Here is a 14985-nt window from a genome sequence, read left to right on the forward strand (position 1 = left end):
TCGCCAAAGTGAAAAATTTAGTCGCATTGGCGCCTGTATTAGGCGCAATTTCACGCCCTGTATGACAGTGGACTCAACGAGAAGTTGTCTTTGAAAAGAATGAAAGAAGCCCTGTTTTCAAAACTTCGGTCAGATTTTCCATGATATTTATGACACGTTCGTCAAATGTGGGGGTCAGTTTCGAGCTATTAGTAAAATTAAATGAATAAAGGGGGTAAGTTTCTGTAGAAATTGTGGTGATGCGTCGGTAGGAGAGTATAACAGGGTAATTTAGTATTCGTCAGAACGAAAGACGAAGGGCCAACGCTCGAAACGTCAGCCTTAAACTCTTTACGGTGTCCAATTCACGTTATCAACTCAGTTGATGACAGGCAAGTCGAAGGTCGTCTAATCATTCTCAGAAATGAAGGTTGGATACGATCCAAAGAGGTTCGTGGATGAGTGCATAAATCATTCTCTCTCGAAAAAGCACTGCTTCCCGAGTAACTAAGCTGTGTCATCGTGTTAATAAGATTCTCTATTGTCCTGAACACGCTGCACCGCCTCAATTTTTATTCTTAAAATCTTAATATGCGGCAAGACCCAGACTATAAGCAAATTTAGCAAGTTACGTGACTTGTTTAACTTCATATGTACAGGGTATTTTTTTATTGCAAATGCACTCTACATAAAATTGTACTAATAATTTTTCAGAAACAGTAGCCCATCTCAGAGGAGGGATTTTTTTTTAACTGAAAGGAGAAACTACACACCATCTTATGAAGCGAATGGGTGGGTGAAAACTGACTGAGGAGACTGAGCTGGAAAAGCCGAGAGGTTCCCCTTCATCATTCCATGTCCCGTGTAAATCCTTCACAATCTTCCTCTGTTTGTGCTTACCAACACCTGACATAGGTAAGTCACGTTATGAAATAGAATCATAAAAGTGGGCGATATACTGAAGTAACAATCGAACGAAGGGAATCCTAAAAGTGCACGAGATTCTAACGAAAAAATACAACGAGAAAAAACATTTAAAATTGTGCGAAAGGCAAACATCACAACTGAATGGAGGAAACTCATTAAGGTGCACGAGATTCTAATGAAACAATACAACCATAAAAAAAATTTAAATTGTGCGAAAGGCAAACGTAACAACCGAATGGAAGAAACTCATTAAGGTGTGCGAGACATTATCTTAATAATCCTATGAAAGAGAAACGTAAATGTGCTCGAGATACTAACGCTACAATCCAATGAAAGAGAATCCTAAAATTGAGCGAAGGAATAACGTTATAATCAAATGCACTAGAATCGAATCTTAAGGGCGCGCGAGATACTACCGCGACAATCGATCCGCGAATGAAAAAGAATCTTAAAGGTGCATGAGATACTAATGTAACAATGGGGAAAGAAAAGCCTTAAAGTGTGCGAGTTGTTACGTTACAATAGCCAGTATGAAAAAGAATCCTTAAAATGCGCGAGATCATGACTCACGTTACAATCGATTGTTTCCGCTTTCAATTGTTACGTTAAAGTAGCGTGCGAGATATTTACGAAACAAGCGAATAAAAGAGAATCCTCAAAGTGCGCAAGAAATAGAGAATCATACATGGGTGCGCGTAGATATGGAATTTCTCTTCGAGTGTTTGACTCGATAGCTCGGGAGCGAGCGCAGCGAGTGAGTGAGATGACGACTTTTACACAAGAACAGAAATTTCATATCTACAAACAACCATGCATTATTTTTTTGACTGTAAACACAATAGCCCTTTACTGACAATAAAAGCCGACTTTATTAAAGAATAAAAATAAGGAAACGACAATTCCCGAATAAAAATCGCATAGGAAAAAAGATGGAAAAATACGTTGAATGATGATTACAAAAACAGCAATGGGCGTAATTTTCAACTCACAAAATTCTCATTTATTGACTTTGTCCTTACCGACAGAGGAAATCTTTCAGGTAAACGGCCAAATCGGCTTGTGGCAAATCTTCCAATTGTCGATTTTCGTTCTCAGCCGCGAGAAATGCCTTAACCAAAGCCACTGAATACGTAACCTCTCGGTTTTTCTTTTCGTATACTGGTTTTCTTTCGCTTCTTGGAAAGTTTGAACTTCACTTTCTGTAAGTGATACGGATTTTTCAGCGTTTTAAGCCGCCATATATAATCCGCCATATATAATCCGAGAAAATTCCGACAAACGACCATGTATTGAAAGTGGCAAAGGCTTTGCCGTTCATCCATCTACCTGACCGCGTGGCGCTAGTGACGTATAAGCAGCTGATTGGCGATATCAAATACACATGAAAAAAATATCGTATCTTTTCACGTTACGGCTTTTCTCGGGGCTGGAAATCCTTGTATAACACCGTAGTTAATACGATAAATAAAGGTAACAATCCAATGAAAGAGAAACCCTATAGCGCGCGAGAAACAAACATTTTAATACGATGCAAGAGAATCCGAGAGGTGTGAAAACATATGATTAGGTTTGAAGGAACTTAATTTGATTACCAGGAACAAATATTGAATTCAAGTATTATGTCATTAGCATATAACTGGCTTTTACAGTCTGTCTATTTCAGTTTCCATAACAACACAGTCTGACTTTAGAATTGTGCATAACACATTATTCCACATCACACACTGCTGAGCTGAGTAACTTTGTAAAGAACTATCTGAGATGAAGCAGTGCTCAATTGTGACTGCGATCTGTTAGTTCCTTGTCTTCGGAGGGCACCAAAGGACGGAGGAATTCTGATCCATTTGAAGACATTTTTGATCTGTTTCAAGAACACTCCTTGCCTAAAAGCGCCCAGAATTGGATTTATGCAGGAATTTAGGCCAAGACAAGCAATGGGAAACCAAAATCCGAACACAAACAGAATCTGATTATGGCGGTCACTCCTCAGTTTAATCTTATCATGGATATCTTCAACGGGTACAAAGGTAATGATCAAAATCATTGGTGTTAAAAGTAAGATAAAATTGCTTCCAACAACAAGGGCAATTTTCTTGAGGATGGTGGCTTCCCTTTTCACCCCCAATTGAGAACCTGAGTGGCGAACAAATAGAAATATCCGCACGTATAGCGGGATATTAGCGATGTAAAATGCCACGAGAACGCACAAGCAGATAAGAAATGTGTCTCGTCCCGCCACTGGGAAGCTGCACATCATTGTTGCGCTATAAGAGAGATTGAGAAAGTGAAACTCAGGAGAAATGGCGTATGCGAGCGATAGAACCCAGCAAAACACCAAACACATCGTAGCCACCTTTTTTCCCAAACGTCTGTCGGGATTCATGCAGTGTACTATTGAACAATACTTTTCCACAGTTAATAAAAGAGAAGTAACTGCTGCAACACATTCGGCTGAGGTAAATATGGCGGTAGCAAGCGGACAGAGAATTCCATCCCCAAAAACAAGCTTCTCGACTTTCTTCTCAAGCTGAACACTGGAGAGAAAACTGAAAATGTTCAAATTGCCAATGATTATGGAGTAAATCCCAATTAAAAAGTCACATAGCGCCATGTTGAAAATCAACAACATGGATGTTGTTTTGCGAAGAGATCCCGCAAGAATGATAGTAATTAGGACTATCAAGTTGAGTAGTATGGCAACTGCTCCCATCACATACGAACTGTAGAATAGTTTCTTCGGAACGTCGATAGTCTTGGTGTTTTCCTCGTGCTTGGGGTGTTTGATCGCTAAGGCAGAACAGCTCTTATGTAGACAAAATATCAAATATCCATGCTCGAAAAATTTCTTTGTTGGTCTTTCATCATTGTGATCCACGTTTGGTGCTAATGAAAAAGGTACCTCTGCCTTGAACAATGTACAATTCGCGCATTTGTCGCTCCAGGTTACACCCAAAACAGTTACGAGAGATGGAATTTTCAAGATGTTACTATCTGGTGTCCAGACACTCCCGGTCACGACTAAGGTCTTAAGGTTTGGAAGCTGGCTGATGACGTTCCCTTCCCATTTGTGAAGTGGGTTAAAGCTTAAATCTCTGAAATGTCAAAGGAATTGTCATAAATAAAAAAAAACGTAGAATCTACATTTACATGTGCCATGCTAAGTACTTTGACAAACCAAACTATTGTAAATACACTTACATGGGCCCTTCTAGAGTTTCAAGTTTCGCATAAGTTCCGTTCTCTGGTGAGAACCCCCCCTCCACACCCTTTCCTTCTGCTTCCCCCCGGCTAGAAGTCCAAATTTTTAATATAAATAGGTTACGTTTCAGTGCAAAATATTCTAATATTCAGAACTTACACTAGCTTTTGTTCGCTTTTTAACAATACAAGTGCACCAGTTTTCAACATCAATAGTTGAAAATGAATGCCGTGGGAAGAGGTTACATAGATTTAAAATTAATCAACTTCGTCTCTAACACGAAGTTGTGGTGATTGCACTAGGGTTAGTTCAGTGAAAAGAAATACATTTTTCCACTATGGCATTTAACAATGGAAAATTTAAAAGCTTAATTTTCTGCCTTTCATAGTTCAGGCTTATTCAAGCAATTGCCTTTTCTGTTATATCTTAATTTAAGGAAAAAACATTGGTATCCAATCATTTACAATCAGCATATTAAAAAAGCCCTGAAATTGAGACAATATATATACTCACAGAAAAGTTACATTGAATAACCTTCCAAAAGCACCATCTTTGATAACGGATATCTGATTGTAAGCTAACGACCTAAAACCAAAACAAATAATATTGTTATCATTATCATCACTATCATTATTCGCCATTACTATTTTTTTGGGCGAGACACTCATAGTTAAAAAAGACATGAGCGTTTTTCCCTATCCTTCAGGTAAAGAAATGAGGACTGAGATGCACAACTCTTACCAACTGTGGACGCGTTCGAGAAAAACGGAATACGGCTACAACGCTCTTAGATGAGTGTCGTAGAACCAAAGCAAAAGTAAAGGACAAAAATAAAAATTATAGGAAGCCAAAGAGACTTTAAGTCATGTGATAACGACCTTAAGTGCGGTAAAACACGTGTAACCAAGAAAAGAATCTTGATTGCGAGGGTGCAACAAGTTTTCTAGATAAAAAAAACATAGGGTGCAGTTGAAGGAACAAATGTAAACCAATACTTCCCCCACACTCTTCTGAAAATTGCTCTTTTTCTGCTTTTTTTTTCTTTTCGTTTTCTTTCGTCAAGTACTTACAGGTTCACTAAATGAGTTTGATTCACCAGAAAGTCTGTGGGTATGTCCTGTAGGTCGTTCCTCGACAAATCCCTAAGAGATAATGTAAGGTTTGGGGTGGTTAGGGTGTAGTTTAAAAAGTAAATTTTGGATAAACGGCGCGGGCGATATGAAGCATCGTTTCGCCTCAGCCGAGACATGCATCATATCATCTTATAGAATTTTAAGCACATTTAAAGTTCCGTCTGCAAATTCAAGATCAAAGCAGTGCAGTCTGGCCCTCTATCGCAAAGGGATTCCCAACCACGCAAATACACTAACTGTTTTTATAAAAATTCTTAACGATTTTTATTGTAAACATTTGGCTCGTGAATGTGCTCTTAAGTAGAACCTCCGTGACAAATATGATACATACGATCGATGACAACTAAGATTTGCTCTGACTGAGAAATTTTTCAGGGAGAAGAATGTTCTCTCGACGAGCACCTCCTAGCGTGTTGCATATACTTTGCACCATCAAGAATTAGGTTTGAAGAAAAAAAAGGAAATTCTGCAGGTGTAAACCTCTTCCACTCTCTGGCTCATACAGTAATTCAGGTAATTGCATCAAGTTTTTTATTTTTTACTATCAATGTTCCTAAGAGTAACAGTTCACACAAGGCCGTGTAACTTACAAGGATTCGAAGAGCACCATAGGCTTTGGTGACCCTGTAGAACCATTCAGCTGACATCTAGTATCCCATAATCCTTTTGGTGAACAGTCACAGCGTGCGTCGATATCGCAATGGAAGGTAGAGTTGTCGAAGCCCTGGACACCAGTTACCGGATTTCGTAGCAACAGATAAGTGGCAATGAAAAACCAGGGTGTCTCCATGTTACTTCGACTAAAAAGAGCAAGAAGAACGTTAAAAAAAGACTTTTCTTTTAAAAGAAAAATTTTCTTTGTTTCGTCTCAAGCCTGGAAAAAGAGAAATTCCCAGTCCACCTCGACGATTCGAAACGTCTTCTTAATTACTCAAGAGCTCTAAGCACGGAGTTAAGCGGATTGTTTGCCGGTTGATGTCGATTGTTTAAGTGGTTGAAATTTAACGAGATCCGTTCGTCATTGAAATTCACGGTCATTCATAGAATAATTTCGAAGATAAAGAAGTTATCTTACGCCGGAAAATCGGTCATGTTACTTCAGCGCTCTACTACTCAGAGAATAATATTTTAAAATAGGAGTCAAATAATTTATATTCAGTTACCTTCAAAAGTTCCGACTTGTGTAAAAGCTTTTGAATGATTGATTGGCATATGCCAAATTTTATCAACTACAAGTCTCCTCGGAACTGTCTTTCAACTAAAGGTTTGATCGTAATTCGAGCGGCAATCTCGGACAGATTAACAGGAACACTAAACATGTGCACCTCATCTCCAGTTTTTTTTTTTTCGCCAATGCATTGAAGAGAGAGTGCGAAGTGGTCACAATGTTCCTTTTAGTTTGTTTGAGATTGAAGTTTGACATGATAAGCAAACTTTAATTTTGGCGTAGCAATCAAGAGTAAACATATTTCTAATCAGAAAGAAGCTGAATTTAGTTTGAAATTTGAACCACTTTCCTCGCATTACGCAAATTCTCTCCTTCAAACCCGACGAAATGACCACGTGGAGTTACAGGAAGCAATAAGTGCATTTAAGGAATTGAAACAAATGAAAATTGAAAAATTAAACGATAAGGCAGTGTCACTTTCGATATCAAGAAAAATGAGCACTGATCAAAAACCTTCTCATTTAATTTCTTTCTGGACTTACAGGAAATTAAGTCGAAAACCGATTACCTTTGTATTTTTCTAGCATTGGGCAAATAACGTACATTTTAAAAACATTTTCATCTTTTCTGGTTGAAAGTCGAAAATGATATTCTTGGCTATTTCTTGGTTATTTTTAACTCGAGGATACAAAAATGTTCATGAACTCAGGCTTACTAAGTGAATAACTTAAACAGTGTTCCAGTCAGTTAAGGCAGTTTTTTAGTCGTGCTTTAATGACATTTAGTTTAGGATTTGATTTTTCATTCATTTCTGTTGAATTTAGCCTTGCAATACTAGAAATAATTCTATTTTTATCGCTTTTATAATTGAAATAAGCGAACTAACAGCACACTTACCGTAACTGATTTTCACTAGCTCACAGAAATAGCTGTCAAAAGTCAACCAAGCAAACCTGAACTGTGCTTGACTGCAATCAGTGGTAAGATTGAAAATACAAGTTTGTTTTCCAGCACATGGATGCATAAACAGTCCTCATAAACACCTGTTAGTCCGGATATTGGAGCCCACTTTTCGTCATTTTCATTAGTATTACTTGTTTTTTTTTAATCTATACTACCGGAATGGAAGATATCCGTTTCCTTCCCTGCTAGCATTTCGCGTAAATTTTCCATTAAATATTTTGCAAAGTGATGCTGTTTTTTAATCGTCTAGTGTGGATCCAATTTTAACATCCTTTAGCTTGTTCATCTTAATAACTATTTTGACAGTTTCCGCTTGATATTTACAGAGGCGTCCCTCATTGTAATTATTATCTCTCTCTCAGACTGCAGGATGAATTTTATGTAGGGGTTTAATTCAGTTCAGAGAAATGATTTGTCCTTGACCGTTCTGCTTTGATCAATTTTAAACTCTCTATATTGCACCGGGTTATCTGCTACGTATGTTTTTAGTGAGAATATGGTTCTATATCAAGCAAGCCTTGTCGACTTTTTGTATTCAATTCTTTTCAATTAGATATGTTTCCCTTTACAACAGCTTTTTACTCATACTAGGATTTTTTTATGTAATTACGTACGGTTTAGTCTCAGTATTGAGTGACACTTGCCAGGGTAAACTTTTAATACAAAACAACACTCCAAAAATGATGGGCGCTCATTCATATTTAACTCAGAAAATAGCCGAAAGCCATTTCAGAGTTTTTGTCCTTTACTGAGCTACCTGAATGGTGTTTGCAATTTCTCTTATCTATTGCTACCAAAAGCGTACGAATTTAATGTTCTGTCACTGTACTGAGCCAAATGATCAGCATTTTGGCGAAATCAGTATGTAACCAAGGAAATAGTTCTTGAATATACTATCGAATGAAAGTTTAACGGAGATCTTCGGGAGTAGATTACATACAAATGTTTTTGGTTTGTTTCCATGCAATTCCGATTGATGCGCTCAATTGTGAAAGAGCAGATCGATATTGCTTAACTGATATCACTGAATCCGACACTTGAACATGTAATCACACCAGCTAATGAACGTTTCCATTTTAATTCTTAATTTTACGAATCACTTTGTAAGTAACGTATAAGCTTTTCAAATATTATTAACAAGACCTCCTCCGTCTAAATGTATCTCCTAATGAAATTTTCGGTTTGATAAGTGAGGCTAACGGAAGCATTTTCCTCCCAAACGTCTCTTTCGAAACAACGAGCAAACAAATTCTCTCTTACTTTGTCAAGTGACGTCTCTACGCTTCTCCTCCTTCGCCTTCTTCTTCTTCTTTTTCCCCTTTTTCTCTCCCCAAGTAAGATTTAGTTACTGCTGCTATAAAGATTATCACGTTTCTAAGCCGGATCTTTCTTTATCTTTAATTGCATTTATCAGCAATTAAGAATCTACCATTTATTTGAACTGGAAACGACAACCTACTGGTAGTGTTTGTGGGTTGTTGCTTTTTTTTTTCTGGAAGAGTCGTCCTCTAAAAATCTACCTCTCAAGATTCAATGAAAGAAACACGATGGATACTCAAAGCCCTGGCTTATGTGTCTACGAATTGCTGAATTACAAGAACTGCGTTCCTTTGGCACTTCAAAGACTCTAATAAAGATTTCCTGTGTACTTTTTACTAGGGGATTTTTAAAATTCAAAACATACTCCAGATATCCCAGATCAGGGCAACATATATCACTGAAAAAATAGTCTGTAAATCATTCGAAACTAATAAATCAGTGGGTAAGAACTTGCAAAGATTTCAAGAGCCAAGTTTTTCTTGCTTTGAAGATCTTTTTACCGGCTACTAACTTACTGCTACTTGAATCGTAGGTTTTGAAAATTTACCTTCTTAAGCCAAGTTGAAAACTCACCGAGAACAAATCTCTCCAATTCAGCAGTTGATACCCCAACTCAAGTCTCCTCGGCACGACAGAATTCTACACTCGTCGTTTTCTACTGCACTCGTTTCATATAGGAACATTTTTACTGGCGCGGCTTCTCATTCTTTTGAAAACAGCTGCCAGTCGGAATTTGACTTACAAAACAAATTATTTCAAAGCAAGGGCATATTGCCAATATCGTGTTAAAAGTTTACAAATTACCCTTTTCCCGTACTTCATAATTGACTCAACCGATCACTACATTGAACCATAAATGCTCAATCTGCAATTTTCATTAAGCCGTTCTTTAAAAAATGATTTCTTGCCAAACATTTTCTTAAATCTTCTCCTTTTTCGCTAAAGTGAAAAAAACTGGAAATATGCCCACAGGTAAAATCGTATTGAAAACAATAATTCAAGCTTACAATATTAGGCCCGCATGATAAACTTTACAACGAAAATAAAAAATAACAAGGGATCATCAAATTGAAGCAGTTATTAAATTTAACTTTTTCCTTTTGATCTTTAACAAGAAAAGACTTCCAAAAACAGAGTTGCATTTGATTCTCGAACTTTATGTTTCATATTTAAAGGTATTTTCTTGACAACTTTTCAGTTCGTGTTTAAATATTTTTCTTTTTTCCAAATCGAACAAGACATAACATTTTTAAATTTCTGGTCGGCACAATGTACTCACAGGAAATTATCCACGACAATAACTAAGAAATGGATTTATTCCGAAAATTAATTTGCAATATGCCAGTGGATTTTTTTTAGACATCACACAATCCGAACTGTCAAGGAACTATCAAATACCTCTGGCATGTGATTACGCCAAGAGAACCGTTGAATTGGTCGATAAGTCTAAAAGAAGATCGCATAACTGAAACGAGAAGGTCTGTACTTGTATTAGTCACAATTCCATTTGAAATAGGTATCAGCACGTAAAGAAGAACATAAGTAATCACGTCAGGAATAATGGCCCGGTGTTATTATGGAAGATCTTCCATAGAGATCTTGCCTTTTCCTTCTGTAATGATAAGGAGAGAAGTTGCAGTTTGTTAAGTAAAGGAGAACGTAATTCAATTCATTATAGCAAACCGTTGCGCAGCAAAAAAAAATTAAAAGAGACTTAAAATTATCAAACAGACAGAAAAGACCAAACAAAAGCAAAAGGGAAGCAGTAAACTCTTAGCTTACAAAATTACTGAACACTTCTTTTCCGTCAAAAAGAAGAGAAAGATAGATTTAAAAGTAAAGAAATAAAAAAAACATTCACCATGGAAAACAACTGTTATTATGAACCCGAAAGTAATCATGAAACATTTTATGAATCTTTTTTCACCGCAGCCTCTATGAGCCATTTTAGATTTGCATTACAACGCTATCAGACGATAATTGAAACTGAACGACTAGAAATATACAATTTCTATATGGTGCAATCTTCTTGATGGAGGTTACTGGTCAAGCAATAACTGTATGAATTGTATGTCTACAGTTCATCTGTAACACAACATTTGGAAAAAAATGGCAGAAGAGAATTTTTCTTGGCTGTCTCCCCCCTCAAGACATTGTTTTTAAGGGATCACAATCATTGACTGCTGTTAAAGTGACAAAAGGACCATGTTCCTCTCTACCCTGGAGTCCACTCCAAAGTTAGACAATTCCAATACCAAAGTCACACCGGCTAAAACACAAGTCTGTGACATGTTTCCATTTCTTCTCCTTGGGATCGTAAATATCAACTGCTGTTAAAGTGACAGGTGGAGAATACTCCTCACGAGCTGTCCGCCCACCAAACACATACAACAACCCACTGCTAACTGCTACTGACAGTCCAGCCCTCGGGCTCTCCATAGGTGTTACCTCTGTCCATTGACTTGTGTCCAGGTCAAACCTTTCGACACTAGCCAAGGCTCCTTCTGATTCATTGGAGCCACCTATTGACAGAGCAGTAAATATGACCTGTTACTTGCTGCCTGTGAGGTCTGTACAATGCTTAGAAAAAAAAGAATGGGATGTAAATAGAATAACAGAGATGGTAAGTTTTGAGCTTGGTAAAGAAATAGGGATAGATGTTTTTACGTCTCGCCATGAGTGTGGGACAAAGAAGAAATCCTGAGTTCACCTCAGAACTTAGGATTCTGAGCTCCAATGCTCTACCACTGAGCCAAGGAGACTCTGTGGTGAGTGAGATCTATTACAAAGTTCACATGACACACGTCCTGCATACAATCAGGATCAGCAATGTTAATAGCCTCATGTTTGTAAATAGAATAAGGGAGATGGTAAGTTTTTAAGCATTGAGGTTTGATTCCCCATTGGGACTCAGAATTTGTTCTTTGTTTCATGCTTGTGACAAGATGAAAAAACATCTTTCCCCTGTATATAGGTTGTTCTAAATACCAAAGGACTAGAGACCTTACTTGCAAAGGCCAACAATTTTAAGAATTTTTATGTCAATGCTGATTAATTTTCTTTGCTTTGAGCACAACATAAAAATTCACAAAAATAAAATTTTAGCTTGAAGTAGAGCAATAAGGGTCAACTATTGTGGAGTCAAAAGAATATTCTCTACTATTTTAAAAGAACATGCCTTGGATGGTTTCAAAGTGTATTTCTTGAAAGGAATTTAACATGAAGAATACTAATTCACTCTCTCTCTGCTCAAATTAACCCTTTCAATCCCAAGATCTCATAGGTAATTCTTCCTACTGTCTACCAAACAGTTCTTGTGATGTTAGTTTGGAGAATTTGGTATTGGATCAACTAATAATCTCCTAATTATTTTTCTTTTTTCTCATCACCTGTCTTCTTGATATATTATATATTGAAAATATATTGTATATATTGTATCACATTGTATTGTAAGGAGAAATTCTGTCTTGGTTACTCATGGGAGTTAAAGGGTTGAGAGAAACTGGTCGAACACACGTGTAAAGACAATAAAAGAATCAAATGACAGGAATCTTAAAGTGATCTAAGCATCTGCTGTAAAATTTTTCAGTAACAAAAATTTGAAAAAATCAGTTACATGTAATTGTATATTGAGGCAATCTTTTACTGTACACAAAGTCAAACTGCTATTACCTGGTATATCTCTTTGTTACCACCCATATTGTTGGTTACCAATAAAAAATATAATTATGTATACCTTTTTTAACCATTTCCTTTGGTGTTTACTTACCCACGGCATACAAGACGCTACCTAATGTTGCAAGTCCCAGGTAAGCCCTTCTGTGACGCATGTCTGGCTGCCTCATCCAGGAATCACTGACAGGGTTGTAACACTCAAACACTTTAAGTTCCTCTCCTAGGTCACTCAAACCACCTTAAAAATCATATAAGGAACAAAACAAAAATTGAATGGTATTCATTGTGGGTATGACATATTGATGATGGTAAAAATAAGTGAATTTTTTTATCAGTATTAATGAAGATTGTTTTTTTCTTCTGCAGTATAATTGATATCAAAACCAGGGTGTGGTCAAAATTTTGTGAACAAAATGTAGTCCTCTTCTGACATTTTTCAGAGCTATCATTTGATTTCTAGCTCTACAGTTATGAGTCAAGTCATATCACTTACACAGAGTAGTTTAAGTTAAGAGTTTAATGTCCCCAAAATGTCAACATTAGGTAACCATGCCAAAAACCATTAGTCCTAGGTACCAGTATTCATGTAGATTTTACACACTCAGAAAAAAAGTTATCAGTTAATTTACCAACCATCAATCTCATTACATCTTTCATCTAACCAGTTCATCATTTCTTTTGCTTTCATGATTTTCTGATCATTTAGTGATAGTGTGTTTTTAATTACGGCCACCACAAAAAAAAAAACAAAAAAAAAAAACAAAAAATCAACTTCTCTGGAATTAACAGTATTTCCACTGACGTTTTCCTCTTAAAGAGGGGAGGGGGTGGGGTTTTGAACCCAGAGATGATCAGATGTACATGTAACTTTCAGTACAGGTACATGTATATGGAACATTGTAAAGGGCAATTCCATGTTACAGGTATTACATTCAGAGACCAATTTTTTGGAAACAAATTTCCTTAACAAAATTTACATTGCACAGTTTTTGATTTATAATTTGTCCAAAAAATCCTCACAGGGTACTAGATTATCAGCAGAAAAGAAACTTTCCTTTCTTTACCAAAGGCTCCCAATGTTTTTGTTTTGAACTCTATTACAGACATTACAAAAAAGTCAACCTATAATTTTATGTGTTCATTTGACACTTTTTTCCTGTGAATTGACTATTCAGACAAAAATCAATTAATAATAATAAGAACAAAGCTGCTCCGTGACTTTTTAAAATTTAGTTGTATCCCTTATTCTGTAATTAGATTTAAAGTTTGAGGTAAAAACTTGTTGTTGCGGATGTTAGACCAGGCCTCGCGTGATGCAGTCATCATCTTAGGCGAACTTGGCGGTAATACAGTAGTTGAAATAAATCAATCGATGAATTGAATCGTGCCGGAGTGGTTTCCTCTATGACCGTAGAGGAGTTTCAGAGGGCTAGAGTTGAACGCGAAAGATATGTTTTTTGAGTTCTTAAACACAAAACTATGGACACCCATGGTCCAGCTCAGGTGGTACTAACAAAGCTCTTGTACAGCTACATCAATGTTTTCATAAAGCAAATGAGACCTAGACTTCCTGCTGCACTCTCCGATGGGAAACAGGCGTTGTTTTTGTCATGGTTTGGAAATCAAATAGAGTCAAATCAAATGACCAAGGATCTTAGCTCCATTTTCAAGAAAGCCGGGATCAAGGGACCAGTCCACCTCACTCTCTACCGAAAAAGTGCTGTATCTCAATGTCATGCCCGCCATAAGGAAATTTCCAGCAACCTGGCTGATCTAATGGCGCATCGAGAAGGTACCGCCGAGAAGTACTATAGACTTTTCGAGAAGAACAAGTCATCTGTGAAGGCATCTAAAAAGCTTCATGGCGTTATGAGAAACGGTGAGGAAAACGATAAAGAGCTGAGTACAAGAAAGGCAGTAAAGGAGTCCAGTGAAAGTCAACTCTTAACAGCTGACTCCCCGGGTACAGAACGAGCTCCCTGGAAAGAAGATGTCCTTACAAGCGCTGCTAAATCTATTTGCAGAAGAAATATCGTTGCAAAGTGTCACCATGTCTTTAGTTCGAGAAAAAAATCCAGTCTGACCCGATATTGTGCACAGAAAGTCCAAAAAGAGTATACGACAGGATCCGTGGGGAATGGCGTTAAAAATCCCAAATTAATGCAATTAATTTTTTGAGAATAACAATGATTTGCTGCGCTTACAAATACAACCGTGTAGAAAAGGCCACCATTTTGTTGTATGTGCGTGTGGTAAACGAAGCGTAACATTTTGCCTCGTAAGGTTGCGCAATGCAATATTGAGCAGTCCTTTTATGGCAATTAAATCTGCAGACAATAGTTCGGCCTTCTTGTGTGGATTAAGGAAGCCTTTGCTTTTAACGATAAATTTATGTCATGCAATGTAGTGTCGTGGAAAATCTGACAACGTTCATACATTCATCCATTTCTGATGAGACGTGTACGATGCAGTTCCTTTCCTCTGAAGTATATGTTTAGGAAAGTGTTTCACTTGTTATTTGTAGTAAAAACAAACTTTTCAGAAATATAGCGTCACCGAAGTGCCACAAAAGTTACACAAGTGCCACAAAAGTTACATTAGTGCCACAAAGTTACAGGCAT

The 14985-nt window shown here is 37.1% G+C and overlaps 1 protein-coding gene and 1 pseudogene across 1 annotated transcript; both read right to left on the reverse strand.

Moving 5' to 3' along the window:
* Positions 1-2340: 2340 nt before the first annotated feature.
* LOC136277318 (probable glycoprotein hormone G-protein coupled receptor) lies at positions 2341-9444 on the reverse strand. The gene is made up of 5 exons (XM_066159312.1): positions 9263-9444; positions 5829-6038; positions 5176-5247; positions 4619-4690; positions 2341-3998 (listed from the first exon to the last, which is right to left on the reverse strand). Exons 2-5 carry the CDS (start codon positions 6026-6028, stop codon positions 2624-2626), a joined length of 1719 nt encoding a protein of 572 aa, XP_066015409.1. The 5' UTR covers positions 6029-6038; positions 9263-9444; the 3' UTR covers positions 2341-2623.
* Positions 9445-10575: 1131 nt separating this feature from the next.
* Positions 10576-13052, reverse strand: LOC136277151 (actin-binding protein IPP pseudogene; annotated as a pseudogene).
* Positions 13053-14985: the final 1933 nt, after the last annotated feature.

The sequence above is a fragment of the Pocillopora verrucosa genome, chromosome 12, assembly GCF_036669915.1.
Source record: "Pocillopora verrucosa isolate sample1 chromosome 12, ASM3666991v2, whole genome shotgun sequence".
NCBI classification, from domain to species: Eukaryota; Metazoa; Cnidaria; class Anthozoa; order Scleractinia; family Pocilloporidae; genus Pocillopora; species Pocillopora verrucosa.

What these genes read in the sequence shown, in the direction of transcription:
- LOC136277318 (XM_066159312.1), bottom strand. Translation starts at nt 6,028, where the DNA reads ATGGAGACACCCTGGTTTTTCATTGCCACTTATCTGTTGCTACGAAAT. An exon ending in CAAACTCATTTAGTGAACCT is followed by an intron (nt 4,691 to 5,175) that starts GTAAGTACTTGA and finishes TTTTGGTTTTAG; the next exon opens with GTCGTTAGCTTACAATCAGA. An exon ending in TTATTCAATGTAACTTTTCT is followed by an intron (nt 3,999 to 4,618) that starts GTGAGTATATAT and finishes TTGACATTTCAG; the next exon opens with AGATTTAAGCTTTAACCCAC.